The 15,312-nt window shown below is 47.1% G+C and overlaps 1 protein-coding gene across 1 annotated transcript in view; it reads left to right on the top strand.

The window, feature by feature from the left end:
• Nucleotides 1-1,023: 1,023 nt before the first annotated feature.
• The window catches only part of LOC310746802 (polyunsaturated fatty acid lipoxygenase ALOX15B-like), a 40,611-nt gene continuing 26,322 nt past the window's right edge, over nucleotides 1,024-15,312 (top strand). The window contains exon 1 of the mRNA XM_083580919.1: nucleotides 1,024-1,451. Coding sequence (XP_083437045.1) covers nucleotides 1,155-1,451 — 297 coding nt within the window. The 5' untranslated portion in view covers nucleotides 1,024-1,154. The remainder of the gene's footprint in view (nucleotides 1,452-15,312) is intronic.

Below are 15,312 nucleotides of genomic sequence, written 5' to 3'. Positions count from 1 at the left end.
TCCGGAACTGATTAAGTTCGTAAAGCGAGGTACCACTGTGCTAGACAAACGTGTGGAATTGTCGTTGTTTGCATATACAGTGGTACCTCGGGTTACAGACACTTCAGGTTACAGACTCCGCTAACCCAGAAATAGTACCTCGGGTTAAGAACTTTGCTTCAGGATGAGAACAGAAATCGTGCTCTGGCGGCAGCGGGAGGCCCCATTCGCTAAAGTGGTGCTTCAGGTTAAGAACAGTTTCAGGTTAAGAATGGACCTCCGGAACGAATTAAGTGCTTAGCCCGAGGTACCACTGTATAGTGATATAATATACCTTTTACTTTTTATTCCATTTTTAATTTATATATTTCATTCACTTTTTATTTCCGTTTTATTTTGTTCAGTTGAAATATTCTGTAACAACAAACAAACAAACAAGCAACAACAAATATTCCAAAAAAGGGGGTGGGAATGGGAAGTCAAGGACTCGCTCCCATTAACCTCCATCCCTGGGGGCCTGCCCCTGTGGCGCTGCCAGTAGGGCTGCCCCTAGATTTGGGGCCTGGGATGCTCCTGACCTGGCAACGCTAGCAACCAGATATACAGAGAAGGGCACTGATTTCCCCAAACTCCTGCCCCCTCCAAATGCTCTGGAAGGAGTTTGTGGAGCTGGGCTTCAGCTTGGGGACAGAACGCCTCCTTTGCCTGCATAAGGTCGCAGGTTCGATCCCCGGGGTCTCCAGATAGGGCTGGAAAAAGGCTCTGGACATAGTCCTGAACCCCTGCCTAATTTCCATCGGTGAACCCCCCCCCTTTCTCTCTGCCTATCTTCCCATCTGCTTCGCTCCATCCCCCTGCCTTCCAGTCCTGCCATCGCCCTCATCTCTCCCTGCTGAGATGCACCTGCCGTGATGGGAGGTCGCCACCCACGATGGAGAGATGGGTGGTCCATTTCCAGGTGCAGCTTGGCTTTCACCTTTGTACGCGGGGAGGATGGAGGAGAAGGCCTGTGTGTGGACGTACGTATATATATAAATGATCGCCTGTGCTGCAGGAGGCTACCTGTGTGAGTCGAGGCAGCGAGAGTGGGTGGGAGGACTTGAATTGAGCCCTGTCGCTTGGAGGCACCTGGGCGTAGCTCAGCCAAAAGGGAGACGAGCCGGTTCCTGGAGCAGATGTTTGCCTCGCCTGCGCACCACACTTACAAGCCAGGCTCCCGGGTTCTTCCCGAAGCTTTTTCCGGCTTCTCTTCGCCCCGATCTCCCGAGGGTCCAAACCTGGGCAAGATGGAACAAGTGGGGATCTTCTCCTCCAAGCCGGCCGAACCAGTTATCTACAAAGTCAAAGTGACGACCGGGCAAGGTCTCCTAACTGGGACCTTTGACTCCATTTCCATCACCTTGGTGGGGACCAACGGAGAGAGCGCCAAGCAGCTTCTGAACCGGGTCGGAACCAATTGTGCCAAGGGATCGGTAAGCTCTGGGGTTTGGCGGTTCGGGGAGAGGGTGGTCCCCCAACTCCCCATAACAAATAGCATCTCCTTTTGCAAACGTGTTTTGGATGACCTTAAGGGAGCTTTCCTCTCTAAGCAGCTATGATTAAACAAACGACAATAAAACAAATTGCTTCTAAGTTTTTAATTCGCGCGCGATTGACGATAAGCCACAAATGACAGCTCCGGGACCCAAACGAATTTGCAGGAGAGCTCAAATTAATACCCGGGTATCCTTTTGAGTCCGACGTTTAGCTTTCGAATCCTAATCGGAAAACTCGACCAAAGAACTCTCTCGTTTCGCTCTCCACGTAGCAGCCGGAAAGGTTTGTGCTGAACGCCGGGTTTTTGGGGTGAAAAACGGGGGGACGATCTCTGGGTAGCTGCTTAATTTTGCATTTCATATGCAAGGAGTCTGCCCCAAAATGTTGAAGGCCTTTAATTCTAAATTGATCCAGCCTCGCTTGTGGTTACTGGGACTCGGGGCAGTGGCCTTCAGACATGGGGACCTAGAAGGCTGAATTATACTGAGCCAGACCCATGGTCCATTTAGGTCAATATTGTTTACACTGGCTGGTAGCAACTCTCTAAGATTTCAGATGGGACCTCTCCCAGCCTTACCTGGAGAGGCTGGGGATTAAATCAGGGACTTTCTGCAAGCCTTCTCCTCCTCGGATATTTTCACACAAATCAGTAGGAACCTTTTGCACCCTCTTCCACTAGTGTGAATGTTGTTAAGCAGAAGAGAAAGAGAGAGAGATTTTTAAATGGATGTATATTCTCTCCAATAAGGGACGTGGGTGGCGCTGTGGGTTAAACCACAGAGCCTAGGACTTGCCGATCAGAAGGTCGGCGGTTCAAATCCCTGCGACGGGTTGAGCTCCCGTTGCTCGGTCCCTGCTCCTGCCAACCTAGCAGTTCGAAAGCACCTCAAAGTGCAAGAAGATAAATAGGTACCGCTCTGGCGGGAAGGTAAACGGCGTTTCCGTGCGCTGCTCTGGTTCGCCAGAAACGGCTTAGTCCTGCTGGCCACATGACCCGGAAGCTGTACACCGGCTCCCTCGGCCAGTAAAGTGAGATGAGCGCCCCAACCCCAGAGTCGGCCACGACTGGACCTAATGGTCAGGGGTCCCTTTACCTTTACCTATTCTCTCCAATATAGATAAATAAAACCTATCAAAGTCAAAGCCTAAGTTAGCCACGATGACCATTAATTCCAGTGGGGTCTACCCTGCATGGAACTGATACAGTCCAGGAACTGCAAACTTGCCATACCACAAATAACTTATTTATTTATAGTATTGGTTGCATTTAAAATTGTAGGGTTGGAAGGGACCGTGAGGGTCATCTAGTCCAATGCAGGAATCTTTTGCCCCAACTGGGACTCGAACCCACAACCATGAGCTTAAGAATCTCATGCTCTGCTGACTGAGCTATCTGGTGGGCTGTATCCCACCTTTATCTCTGAGGAGCTCAGTTGTGGCCTTAGCTGTGAAATGCAACTAACCATGGGCGATATCATCTGCTCAACTGGATTGTATGCGCAGACAGGGCACAGGAGAAGGGTCTGCTAAGAGGGCGTGAGAGCAGGGTTGAGCTGCATTGACAAAGGGTAAGTCTAACTCTGCCGCCCGAGGCAGTTTGCCTCTGAATATCCCTCGCTGGGAATCGCAAGCCAGAAGAGCACACTGCTCTTGAACCTCAGTTCCTGCCTGGGGGCTTCGCAGAAGAGGCACCATCTGGTTGGCCACTGTGAGAACAGGATGTGGGACCTGAATGCCCAAAGTTGCAGAAATGAACTCAGTAACTCACTGAAGTCTAGAAACTTGGTTAGTCTGCGTATTGGCAGGTGCGTCACTCGATTACTTCTCGCTCCCTGGCGATTTGATGACTGTAAGAAGTGACTCAAAGGCACATGGCAAGTTGCCTTAGATCACGCCAAGCTACTGACTCCTCAGACTGGTGGCGGCTGTCCGGATCGTGGCCCGAGAGAGAGACCTTCCCCAGGACCTGTTGCTTGATGCTAGAGGTGGTGGGCAGGGGGCCTTCCAGATGCAAATCACACGCTCTCTGCGATTGAGCATAGTGTCCTACCCTTCCATAGCTCAGTCAGTAGAGGAAGCCTTGATTAACTGTTGTTGTTGTTGTTTAGTCGTTTAGTCGTGTCCGCCTCTTCGTGACCCCCTGGACCAGAGCACACCAGGCACTCCTGTCTTCCACTGCCTCCCGCAGTTTGGTCAAACTCATGCTGGTAGCTTCAAGAACACTGTCCCACCATCTCGTCCTCCCTCGTCCCCTTCTCCTTGTCCCCTCAATCTTTCCCAACATCAGGGTCTTTTCCAGGGAGTCTTCTCTTCTCATGAGGTGGCCAAAGTCTTGGAGCCTCAGCTTCAGGATCTGTCCTTCCAGGGAGCACTCAGGGCTGATTTCCTTCAGAATGGAGAGGTTTGGTCTTCTTGCAGTCCATGGGACTCTCAAGAGTCTCCTCCAACAGCATAATTCAAGAGCATCCATTCATCGGCGATCAGCCTTCTTTATGGTCCAGCTCTCACTTCCATACATCACTACGGGGAAAACCATAGCTTTTACTATACGGACCTTTGTTGGCATAGTTAAAGCTATGGTTTTCCCAGTAGCGATGTATGGAAGGGAGAGCTGGACCATAAACTACAGGGCCCAGAATCCTTTGAGAGAAAGAATGGGTTTTGAATGGGCTTTAAAGGCATAGCACGCATGCAACCCAACACTCCCGTGTTTATTGACTTCCGATTTTAAGCTGTTCCACAGGCATTTGGCTATGTCTAGTTTAAAATTATATTATTAAAAATCACCTCTTCACTCCTGGCAATGGGTAGGTAACATAAGAAACTGGGATTGTTGTTTTGTTCTGTTTCAGCTGTTTATTTTGTGCTTTTTGTCTTCTGAACTCCCCTGAGATCTTTGAATGAAGAGCAGTATATAAATTTTAACAACAACAACAACAGAGTCCACCTGGATCAGGCCCATCTAGTCTAGCATCCTGGCAGACATCGATTACTGTCTCTTCCATGTGTTTGTCTAATCCTCATATAACCCTTCCATAATGATGTCCATCAGAAATAATTGTAGGGTAATAATAGGTTGTATCAAATGTTAGTCCTACCGAGAGTATGAGATGGAAATCAATGGACATGACTAACCGGGGCCAATTAATTTCATCGGATCTACTCTGAGTAGGAGGGACGTGGGTGGTGCTGTGGGTTAAACCACAGAGCCTAGGACTTGCCAATCAGGAGGTCGGCAGTTCGAATCCCTGCGACGGAGTGAGCTCCCGTTGCTCGGTCCCTGCTCCTGCCAACCTAGCAGTTCGAAAGCACGTCAAAGTGCAAGTAGATAAATAGGTACCGCTCTGGCGGGAAGGTAAATGGCGTTTCCGTGTGCTGCTCTGGTTCGCCAGAAGCGGCTCAGTCATGCTGGCCACATGACCCGGAAGCTGTACGCCGGCTCCCTCGGCCAGTAAAGCGAGATGAGCACCGCAACCCCAGAGTCGGCCACGACTGGACCTAATGGTCAGGGGTCCCTTTACCTTTACCTTTACTCCGAGTAGGACTTAGTTGGATACAGCCCAATCTCAGAGTATTTACTGATGATGGCTCTTCAGAAATCCTTCTGGTAGTTGGATATGTTTTTTGGAAGTCTAACCTGATTGGCCTTTGTTTCCAATGGGATGAGCGAAGGAAAAAGGAGAGGTGTTGGAGATCTCTGGAAGCAGAATGAAGTTCACATTTGAAACTCACAGAATCTTTATATATATATATAATAATTTTTATTAATTTTAACATATAAATTATAATACATACCACAAAACTTCACCACTTATACAATCTTTTTTTTGGACTTCCATCGGCACCTCTGATGATCCACCGTTTTAACCACTTTTTATGCATTTCTTAAATTCACATTGCCTTTAATTATCTTAACTAACCACCCTCCCCTTTATCCATTTTTGCAGTAGTTCCAATAGTTCACCTCACAAAACTTCTTGCAAACCTACAAACATAGTCTGATCATCACAATTACTTTTCAAACAGTCTGTAAATTTACACCAGTCTTTGTGAATTTCTGGTCCCACAGATTTTGAATCCTTCCTGTTAGTTTATCTAGTTCTGCATAGTCCATTAATTTCATCCTCCATTCTTCTTTCGTCGGTAGTTCTTCTTGCTTCCATTTTTGTGCCAATAATATTCTTGCTGCCGTTGTTGCATATAAAAACAGCTTACATTCTTTTCTATTTATATCACTTCCTACAGTAAAAGTAAAAATGCTTCTGGTTTCTTTATAAATGTATATTTCAACATTTTTTTCATCTCATTATATATCATTTCCCAGAAGCTTTTCACTTTTTTACATTCCCACCACATGTGATAAAATGTTCCTTCTTTTTCTTTACATTTCCAACATTTATTACTAACTTTATACATGTTAGCTAATTTAGTGGGTATAATATACCATCTATACATCATTGTCATCACATTTTCTCTTAAGGCAGAAACTCACAGAACCTTAGCATTGTGGAGTTGGACAACTGCAATGCGGGAATTGCAGCTACAGAATCGCCGTGATTCTCATGTTTGCATTCTGGACAACTCAAAACCGAAATGCTTTTGAAGAGGGATCCTGCCAACTGCCTTTGTACTGTACATTCCTGTCCATTTCCTTCACGAAAAGAGAAGGGGAAATGGCTGCATTCTTCCAGGGCATTCTAAAGGCATTGCAAGGCTTTCCTGTCTGTCTCAATGCAGGCGCTAATTGACTCAGCATCGCTGGTTGTGTTATCCGCCAATTACTGTTTTTGGGAAACGCTGAGTTTAATTTGGCACGCATTCTAAGCCCTTAATTGAATTGTCACAGCCTGTCCTCCTTGCTGCCGGTCTTTGACACACGCTTCCATTCTCCTTTTTCCCCTTCCTTACGCCCACGTGCACAAAGATTCACATTTCTGATTACTCTCATCTTTCAGCTGACGCAACAAGGCACTTTTGGTTGCTGCTGTTGCAAAGTTCAGCCACGGAAATCTGAAAGAGGCTCCCAGGGAATACACGAATCACACCGCTTGTTTTAAACTGTCTATGCATGGGTGCGTGATGGGGAAGAGAGATACAAATACCGTATTTTTTGCTCTATAAGACTCACTTTTTCCCTCCTAAAAAGTAAGGGGAAATGTGTGTGCGTCTTATGGAGTAAATGCAGGCTGCGCAGCTATCCCAGAAGCCAGAACAGCAAGAGGGATCGCTGCTTTCGCTGCACAGCGATCCCTCTTGCTGTTCTGGCTTCTGGGATTCAGAATATATTTTTTTTCTTGTTTTCCTCCTCCAAAAACTAGCTGCGTCTTGTGGTCTGGTGCATCTTATAGAGCGAAAAATACGGTAATTAGAAGTTTTTTAACTGTGCTTGGCATGGAGCAAGCAGAGAGAGAGAGAAGAGTTTTTCTGCCTTTCTCGTAACATCAACGAAGCTGAATGTTAGGAGATTCAGGTCTGAATCTTCTTTCAGTGCATGTTTTAACTATGGACTTTGGACTGCTTGAAAAGAGAGTTAGATAAATCCACAAAGGGCAAGTCCAGTGCTGGATTTAGGTATAAGCTAAACAAGCTATAGCTTAGGGCCCCACTCTCTTGGGGGGCCCCCAAAAAAATTTAAAGAAAAAAAAAATAACTGGATGTACATTTCCAAAATATAAGATACAAAACAAATAAAATAAAACCTACATACAGCAACAGTGTTTTGTGTTGTGTAGGCTTCTAAGATGTAAGTAATGGGCCCCGCTTGCTAGCCTGCTCCCTAAATATCACTGGTTTGCTCATTTCTGTATATAGGGTGCCTACATTCTGCATGCGCAAATGGCTTTAGATACCTATGAGGTCCATAAATGACCATATAGGTAAAGGTAAAGGGACCCCTGACCATTAGGTCCAGTCATGGCCGACTCTGGGGTTGCGGCACTCATCTCACTTTATTGGCCGAGGGAGCCGGCGTACAGCTTCCGGGTCATGTGGCCAGCATGACTAAGCCGCTTCTGGTGAACCAGAGCAGCACACGGAAACGCCGTTTACCTTCCTGCCGGGGCGGTACCTATTTATCTACTTGCACTTTGACGTGCTTTTGAACTGCTAGGTTGGCAGGAGCAGGGACCGAGATACGGGAGCTCACCCCATCGCGGGGATTCAAACCGCCGACCTTCTGATCGGCAGGTCCTAGGCTCTGTGGTTTAACCCACAGCACCACCCGCGTCCCAAATGACCATACAGCATATATTCAACACAAAAAAATAGGGAAAATTTGTTGTTGACAAAGGACAGCTGGACACATAAAGGGCACCATTACCTTCAGTAGCTTAGGGCTTCATCAAACCTAAATCTGGCCCTGGGTAAGTCTATGGATGGCTCCTAGCCACAATGGCTGCTCTTGCGTTCGAATCCTGCTTGCTGGTTTCCCATAACGGGCATCTGGTTGGCTACTGGGAGAACAAGATGCTGGACTAGGTGAGTGCGTGCCATTGCCCTGATCCAGCAGCAGGCACATCTTATAGAATCACAGGCCTGTAGAGTTGGAGGGGGCCCCATGTGTCATCTAGTCTGACCCCACCCACAAAGCAGGAATCGCAATGAAAAAACACCTGATTTTATGCTTTGTCTTGCTGCAGTGTTACAGATCTGGACATAGGTGCCCCAGTGTCAACAACAACGCAAGAAAGTCTGGTTTGCTACACACATTTATGGGCGCATGGACTTTTTTATTTGAAAACTTTAGGGAGGCGGAAATAGCATTCCTTTCCTTACGCTTCTGCTATGGCGGAAATCACGAGCTTTCTGGTGTAGACTGGAGCTAATTTGGCAGCCCTTGGACTGGTGATTTGAGGCCACCAATTTTCTCTGCCTTGCTAGTGAGTCAGTGTTGCTTGTCTGCCTGTCACATTGATGGGAACTGGCTTGGCGAGGGTGCAATCAGGGCACACATCTTAATGCGTTACGGACTAAATCACATGAATACCTGGAGATCTTTGATCTCTTCCCCTGCCATGCAAAGAGCCTGATGTACACGAGATAGCCAAGGTGTGTTGAGTAAACCCAGGTCTCGTGGCTGAGCAGTGCATCTCTCTCTGTGTGTGTGTGTGGCCGCTGGGGGTGGGATGAATGAACTTTGGTGGTACCACGGAATGCTCACCAACATTCCAGCTGCCATCGCAGAATGTTAATGGAGCACGATTGCCATGAAGGAAGTGGATATTATTTCGAGAAGTATGTCACAGAAGCGTGGGAAGGGCTGTGTGCTGTAAACAGGTCAGGGAAGTTTGGGTGTTGAGGGACTGCGAACCAGGAAGATATTTCAGCAGGATTCTGTGGTGGAATATTCATTCCACATCTCAGTTTGAACCAGCCTTTCGCTACATTTGCTTGCATGTTTCTTGGGCAACCTAAGGCCCATGGGCAACATCCGGCCCAATCGCCTTCTAAATTGGGCCCACGGATGGTCTGGGAATCAGTGTGTTTTTGCATGAGTAGAATGTGTCCTTTTATTTAAAATGCATCTCTGGGTTATTTGTGGGGCACAGGAATTTGTTCATCCCCCCCCCCAAAAAAAATATAGTCCAGCCCCCCACAATGTCTGAGAGACAGTGGACGGGACCATAGCTGTCAACCGTCCCTTATTTGGCGGGAAAGTCCCTTATCCCAGCGCTGTGTCCCGCTGCTGTCCCTTATTGATGATGTCCCTTAAATTTCCCGGGTTTCAAAGGAAGCAGCTCCTCTCCCTCCCTCCCTGCCGGCCAGGGAGGAGGGAGGCTCCAACTGTGTTGCTTGGCTGCGTTGCTCACCCAATAAGGAGTCTAAGAACGACTGGGGGGTGGAGCTTGCATGCCTTGTGCCGATCAAATCGGCCGCGTTGCCTGGGGACTCGCCTTTGCTCAGCGCTTCCCAGCGGAGAGGTGATGGTGGTTTTCCTTGCTGCATCCGCTTTGCTGGGTTGCTGTGCTGTGGGAACCATGGCTTGAGGCTTTATTTGGCTGCTGGATGGGCTTTCTGCCTTTGGTTCGGAGGGGCTCAGAAGTTGAACATACCTGTGCTCTGAAAATCCCTTATTTTGGCTGCTGATCCCTTATTTTTGAGGCTGCTGGTCCCTTATTTTCAAATCTGTAAGTTGACAGCTATGGACCGGCCCCCTGCTGAAAAAGTTTGCTGATCCCTGCTCTTGGGTATTTCCGAATTTTATCGGGCAAAATATTCCTGCATTGCAGAGGGTTGGACTAGATGACCCTTGGGGTCCCTTCCAATTCTAGGATTCTGTGATCTCCTGGCAAGGCTGGGAGAGCTTCCTGTTTGAGGTCTTGGAAAGCTGCTGCCAGTACTGAGTTAAATGGAATTCTACGATTCCACTTACTCGAGATTTTTATATTGAGCTTCAGCCAAGGAGGCTCCAGGCCGTATGTGTGGATTTCCTCCCCTCCTTCCCCTCCATTTTGCCACCACAACAACCCTGCGAGGTAGGTAGCTCTGCCTGGAATAAATTTAAGGCTCGAGACCACACACACAAAATTTCGCAGCAGGAAAGTGGGTGGAAGATGGATCTCTCCAGTCTAAGGGTTGGTGGCCCAAGATACTTTGCTGCCCGAGGTGCACCAGAAAATGGGGACTTGCGCTACCAAAATCTCCACCCCTGCGGCACACACAAACACACCAAGCCAAGCTGCATTAGAGGCTATCCCAGGCCATAGCTGTCAACTGTCCCTTATTTGGCTGGAAAGTCCCTTATCCCAGTGCCGTGTCCCGCTGCTGTCCCTTATTGATGATGTCCCTTAAATTTCCCGGGTTTCAAAGGAAGCGGCTCCTCTCCCTCCCCCCCTGCTGGCCAGGGAGGAGGGAGGCTCCAACTGTGTTGCTTGGCTGCGTTGCTCACCCAATAAGGAGTCTAAGAACGACTGGGGGGTGGAGCTTGCATGCCTTGTGCCGATCAAATTGGCCGCGTTGCCTGGGGACTCGCCTTTGCTCAGCGCTTCCCAGCAGAGAGGTGACAGTGGTTTTCCTTGCTGCATCCCCTTTGCCGGGTTGCTGCGCTGTGGGAACCACGGCTTGAGGCTGCGTTTGGCTATTGGCTGGGCTTTCTGCCTTTGGCTTGGAGGGGCTCAGAAGTTGAACATACCTGTGCCCGGAAAATCCCTTATTTTGGCTGCTGATCCCTTATTTTCGAGGCAGCTGGTCCCTTATTTTCAAATCTGTAAGTTGACAGCTATGTCCCAGGCCAACCAACCAGGCCAAAAATCCCAAAAAGCACCTCTCCGGCTACAAAACTACAACAACACAACTTGAATATCTAAAGAATTTGATGCCCACTATGGCCTGCCTGATTCAGCTGCCTCAATCTGCCTAATGGCAAGAGCGGCCATCCCCAGTCTTAATTCGGTAATCTACCGGCTACTCTTAACTGGTTCACAATAATTGCTGTAAGGCGGGTGCGGAGAACTGAGGTGAACTTTGATTAGGCCGTGTAACCGTTTGTTCACTGGTTGGCACCCATCTGCCTCGGGAGACAATGGAAGATCATAAATATATATACCGTATATATATAATTATTTGGTTTTATAGATATCAAATGAAAACAATAGTATACTCAAATTGTTGAGATTCCCCTGAGTCTCCCGGCTTTCCTCCATCCCCTCCATGGACCCTACTGTCATCGTTTTCAACGGCGTATTATTTCATCCTCTATATTTTAACTCTGTCCGTATTGTCCAAAGTTTTTGTTACATTATAAAAGTTAAAGGTAAAGGACCCCTGGATGGTTAAGTCCAGTCAACGGCGACTATGAGGTTGCGGCGCTCATCTCGCTTTCAGGCCGAGGGAGCCGGCGTTTGTCCACAGACAGCTTTCCGGGTCATGTGGCCAGCAGGACTAAACTGCTTTTAGCGCAATGGGACACAGTGACGGAAACCAGAGCACACGGAAATGCCGTTTACCTTCCCGCCAGAGCGGTACCTATTTACCTACTTGCACTGGTGTGCTTTCGAACCACTAGGTTGGCAGGAGCTGGGACAGAGCAACGGGAGCTCACCCCGTCACGGGGATTCGAACCGCCTACCTTCCGATCAGCAAGCCCAAGAGGCTCAGTGGTTTAGACCACAGTGCCACCCGCATCCCTGCAAGTGTTATTCAAAACCTGCAATTGTTTTCATTTGTTTGCAGTGGTCTCTCAAATACATTGTAAATCTTTCCCATTCTTTTTTGAAACTTTTGTCCTCTTGGTTTCTGAGCTTTCCAGTCTTGTTTTGCGATCTTGGCGTATTCCAGCAACTTGATTTGCCCTTCATCCCTTATATAGTGACTTCATCTTCTTTCTATCTTTGGGCTAAAAGCATCCATGCAGTTGTCGTTGCATGCATGAAAAGTCTTTTCTGCTCTTTGGGATCTTTGTACCTAGAATTCCTTTTAAAAAAGCTTCAGGTTTAATTATAAAAGCTATTTTAAACATTTTTTCCCCATTTCATTGTACATCGTTTCCCAGAAGGCTTTTATTACACGTCCACCGCATATGATGAAAGTTGCCTTCTTGTTCTTTACATTTCCAACAAATATTTGTACTTGTCCTGTGCATTTTTGCTAAATTAGTAGAAGTCAGATACCATCTATACATCATTTTCATATAGTTTTCTTTCAAGGTACAACATGCCGAAAATTTTAAATGCGTTTTCTATAACTTTTCCCAAGCGGTTAATTGAATATTATGTCCCAAATCTCTCGCGCAATGTATCATTACTGATTTAACCTGTTCATCCTTTGTGTGCCATTCTAAAAGTAATTATACATTTTCAACAGGAATTTTACATTATTTTCTAACAGATCATTTTCTAATTTTGAGGCTTCACAACTGAATCCTTTCTTTTTAACTGTCTTAAAAGTCTCATTTAATTGGTGATACTGTAACCAATCAGTTAATAGATGCCTTATCTCTCCAAAATCCTTCAGTTTCACCTGATCTTTTACTTCAATTAACAGCTCTATATGTCACCCATCCATTTCTCATATTGACTTTTTCGGAGATATTGCTTCAATTGGGGAAAGCCATCATGGTGTTTTTTGTTCTAGTAAAGGAAATTGATTTCCTTACTAGATTATTCTGAAAACCTTTATGTGCTTTTGCTTTTTCATACCATAGATATGCATGCCATCCAAATCTATTATCATGTCCTTCCAAATCTAAAACATCTACATTTTCCAATAATATCCATTCCTGGAGCCAGCGGAGACAAGACGCTTCATAATATAGTTTTAAATCTGGCAAGGCGAAGCCCCCTCTTTCTTTAGCACCTGTTAACAATTTATATTTTATTCTTGGTTTCTTCCCCTGCCAGATAAATCTTGTAATATCTTTTTGCCATTATTGGAAGTGTCCAGCGCCGCTGACCACAGGTATTGATTGGAATAAAAACAACATTCTCGGCAATACATTCATTTTTATAACTGATATTCTTCCCTATAATGATATGTTCATCCTTCCCCAAATCTTGAAGTTTCTCTTTATCTCTGTGTAGTTCTCTTTAAAAATATTAATATTCTTAGCTGTCAACCAAACACCTAAAAATTTGACTTTTTTCTCTATACATAAGCCCATAGTTTGTTGTAAGTCCTTTGTATATTGTTCTGTCACGTTTTTCACCAAAACTTTAGTTTTGTTTTTATATAGCTTCTAAGCTGCTACCTGGCCAAATCCCTGGACCTTCTCCAAAACTTTTGGTACATTACTCTTGAGATGTTCCACCGTAATCACAAGGTCAAGGTAAATTTAACGCACATGACTCCCCCGCAAAGAATTCTGGGAACCGTAATTTGTTAATTGCTGGGAAATGTACCTCTCCGTGCAAAATCCTTTTTTATGGGGTGGGCTGTGTGGGATGCGCTTTAAGTGACTGATTATTTATTATTATTATTTATTCAATTTATACACCGCCCTATACCCAGAGGTCTCAAGGCGGTTCACAAACAAGACCACAACATATAAAATCAAACCAAAAACTAACTCAATTTTTTTAAAAAAACCCCAAAAGAGCCACATTCTAAAAGGGATGTCAATAAGATCAACCAAAGGCCTGGTTAAAAAGCAACATTTTTGCCTGGCACCTAATGAAGGCACCAGGCGAACTTCCCTGGGGAGGGCATTCCACAAACGGGGAGCCACTGCAGAGAAGGCCCCGTTCTCGTCTTGCTACCCTCCGGACCTCTCGAGGAGGAGGCACACGAAGGAGGGCCTCAGAAGATGATCTCAGGATCTGGGTAGGTTCATATGGGAAGAGGCGGTTCTTGAGGTATTGCGGTCCTGAGCTGTTTATGTGCTCAATTGATCTGGATTGTAAGGTAGGTAAAGGTAAAGGACCCCGGATGGTTAAGTCCAGTCAAAGGCGACTATGGGGTTGCGGCGCTCATCTCGCTTTCAGGCCGAGGGAACCGGTGTTTGTCCGCAAACAGCTTTCCGGGTCATGTGGCCAGCAGGACTAAACCGCTTCTGGCGCAACGGGACACCGTGACAGAAACCAGAGAGCACAGAAACGCCGTTTACCTTCCCGCCGCAGTGGTACCTATTTATCTACTTGCACTGGCGTGCTTTCGAACCGCTAGGTTGGCAGGAGCTGGGACTGAGCAACGGGAGCTCACCCCGTCGCAGGGATTCAAACCGCCGACCTTCCGATCGGCGAGCCCAAGAGGCTCAGTGGTTTAGACCGCAGCGCCACCCACGTCTGGATTGTAATCAACCTCAGGAAGGCCCATTTTGTCACACACACCCTCAAACCACACTGCCTCGCAACAGGAAGAAATTAAAGAGGTCAATTGATCCATTCTGGGAATGCAGGGCCTGTTGGATTCCAGCCTGATTGGCAGAAGAACCCTGTTAAAAAACAATAGTGGCGCCTCTCATTGTTCAGTTGCCTTTATCGATCCACCCTGTCACCTGCTTCCGTGATGGGCAGCCAGGAGCCAGCACACTGGAGTTTCTCTCTCTCTCGCATGTGCTTCGACCCACGTGCCATTCCAGTGGCAAGTACAGTCTGGCCTGGAATCTGAAGGAACGTGACGGGAAGGCGTCGCTTTACGGCTACTGTCAAGCGAAAGCGAATCCTCAGCAGCAACTCCAAGTTGACTCATGGCTGCGCAGCAAGGCCTGTCCTGCACTAGGATTGCGAAGGATGCCGGTGCTGGGTTAGCCAATGGGCAGACTCAGGGCAGGAGCAAAACAGCTCCCACTGCCCCCAAAAGTGTGTTGTTGTTGTCAAAGCAGTCAAAATCAGGGCTTTGTTAGGCTTCCTTATCCACTCCCCCATTTTTCTGCTCTCCTGGAAAAGACCTGATGTTGGGAAGGTGGAGGGCCCAAGGAGAAGGGGACAACGGAGGACGAGACGGTTGGACAGTGTTCTCGAAGCTGCCAGCATGAGTTTGACCAAACTGCGGGAGGCAGTGGAAGACAGGAGTGCCTGGCGTGCTCTGGTCCAGGGGGTCACGAAGAGTCGGACACAACTAAACGACTCAACAACAACAACAAAGGCACACAGGGATCTGTTTTATATTGTTAACGGAGGAATCTGAGGGCTCCCTTGGACAAAAAACAAGGGCACCAGCCAGGAATGTTGACCCCAACCAGCCATGTTGACCCCAAAACTGTTCCAAGGAACATGGAAGCTGGCGGCTGACAGGATTTCCACTGCCCAACAGCGGAAAACAGTACAAAACTTGAACATTTCCGTGTGGTATAAGAACTTGTGAGCCTTTGTTAGTATGGAGGGGGGGCTTCTAAGTTACTGGTCTCAGGGGAACCTTGAACAT

This window comes from Podarcis filfolensis (genome assembly GCF_964270895.1).
Source record: "Podarcis filfolensis genome assembly, chromosome: 13".
NCBI lineage: Eukaryota > Metazoa > Chordata > Lepidosauria > Squamata > Lacertidae > Podarcis > Podarcis filfolensis.
This window is presented reverse-complemented; position numbering and strand designations above follow the sequence as displayed.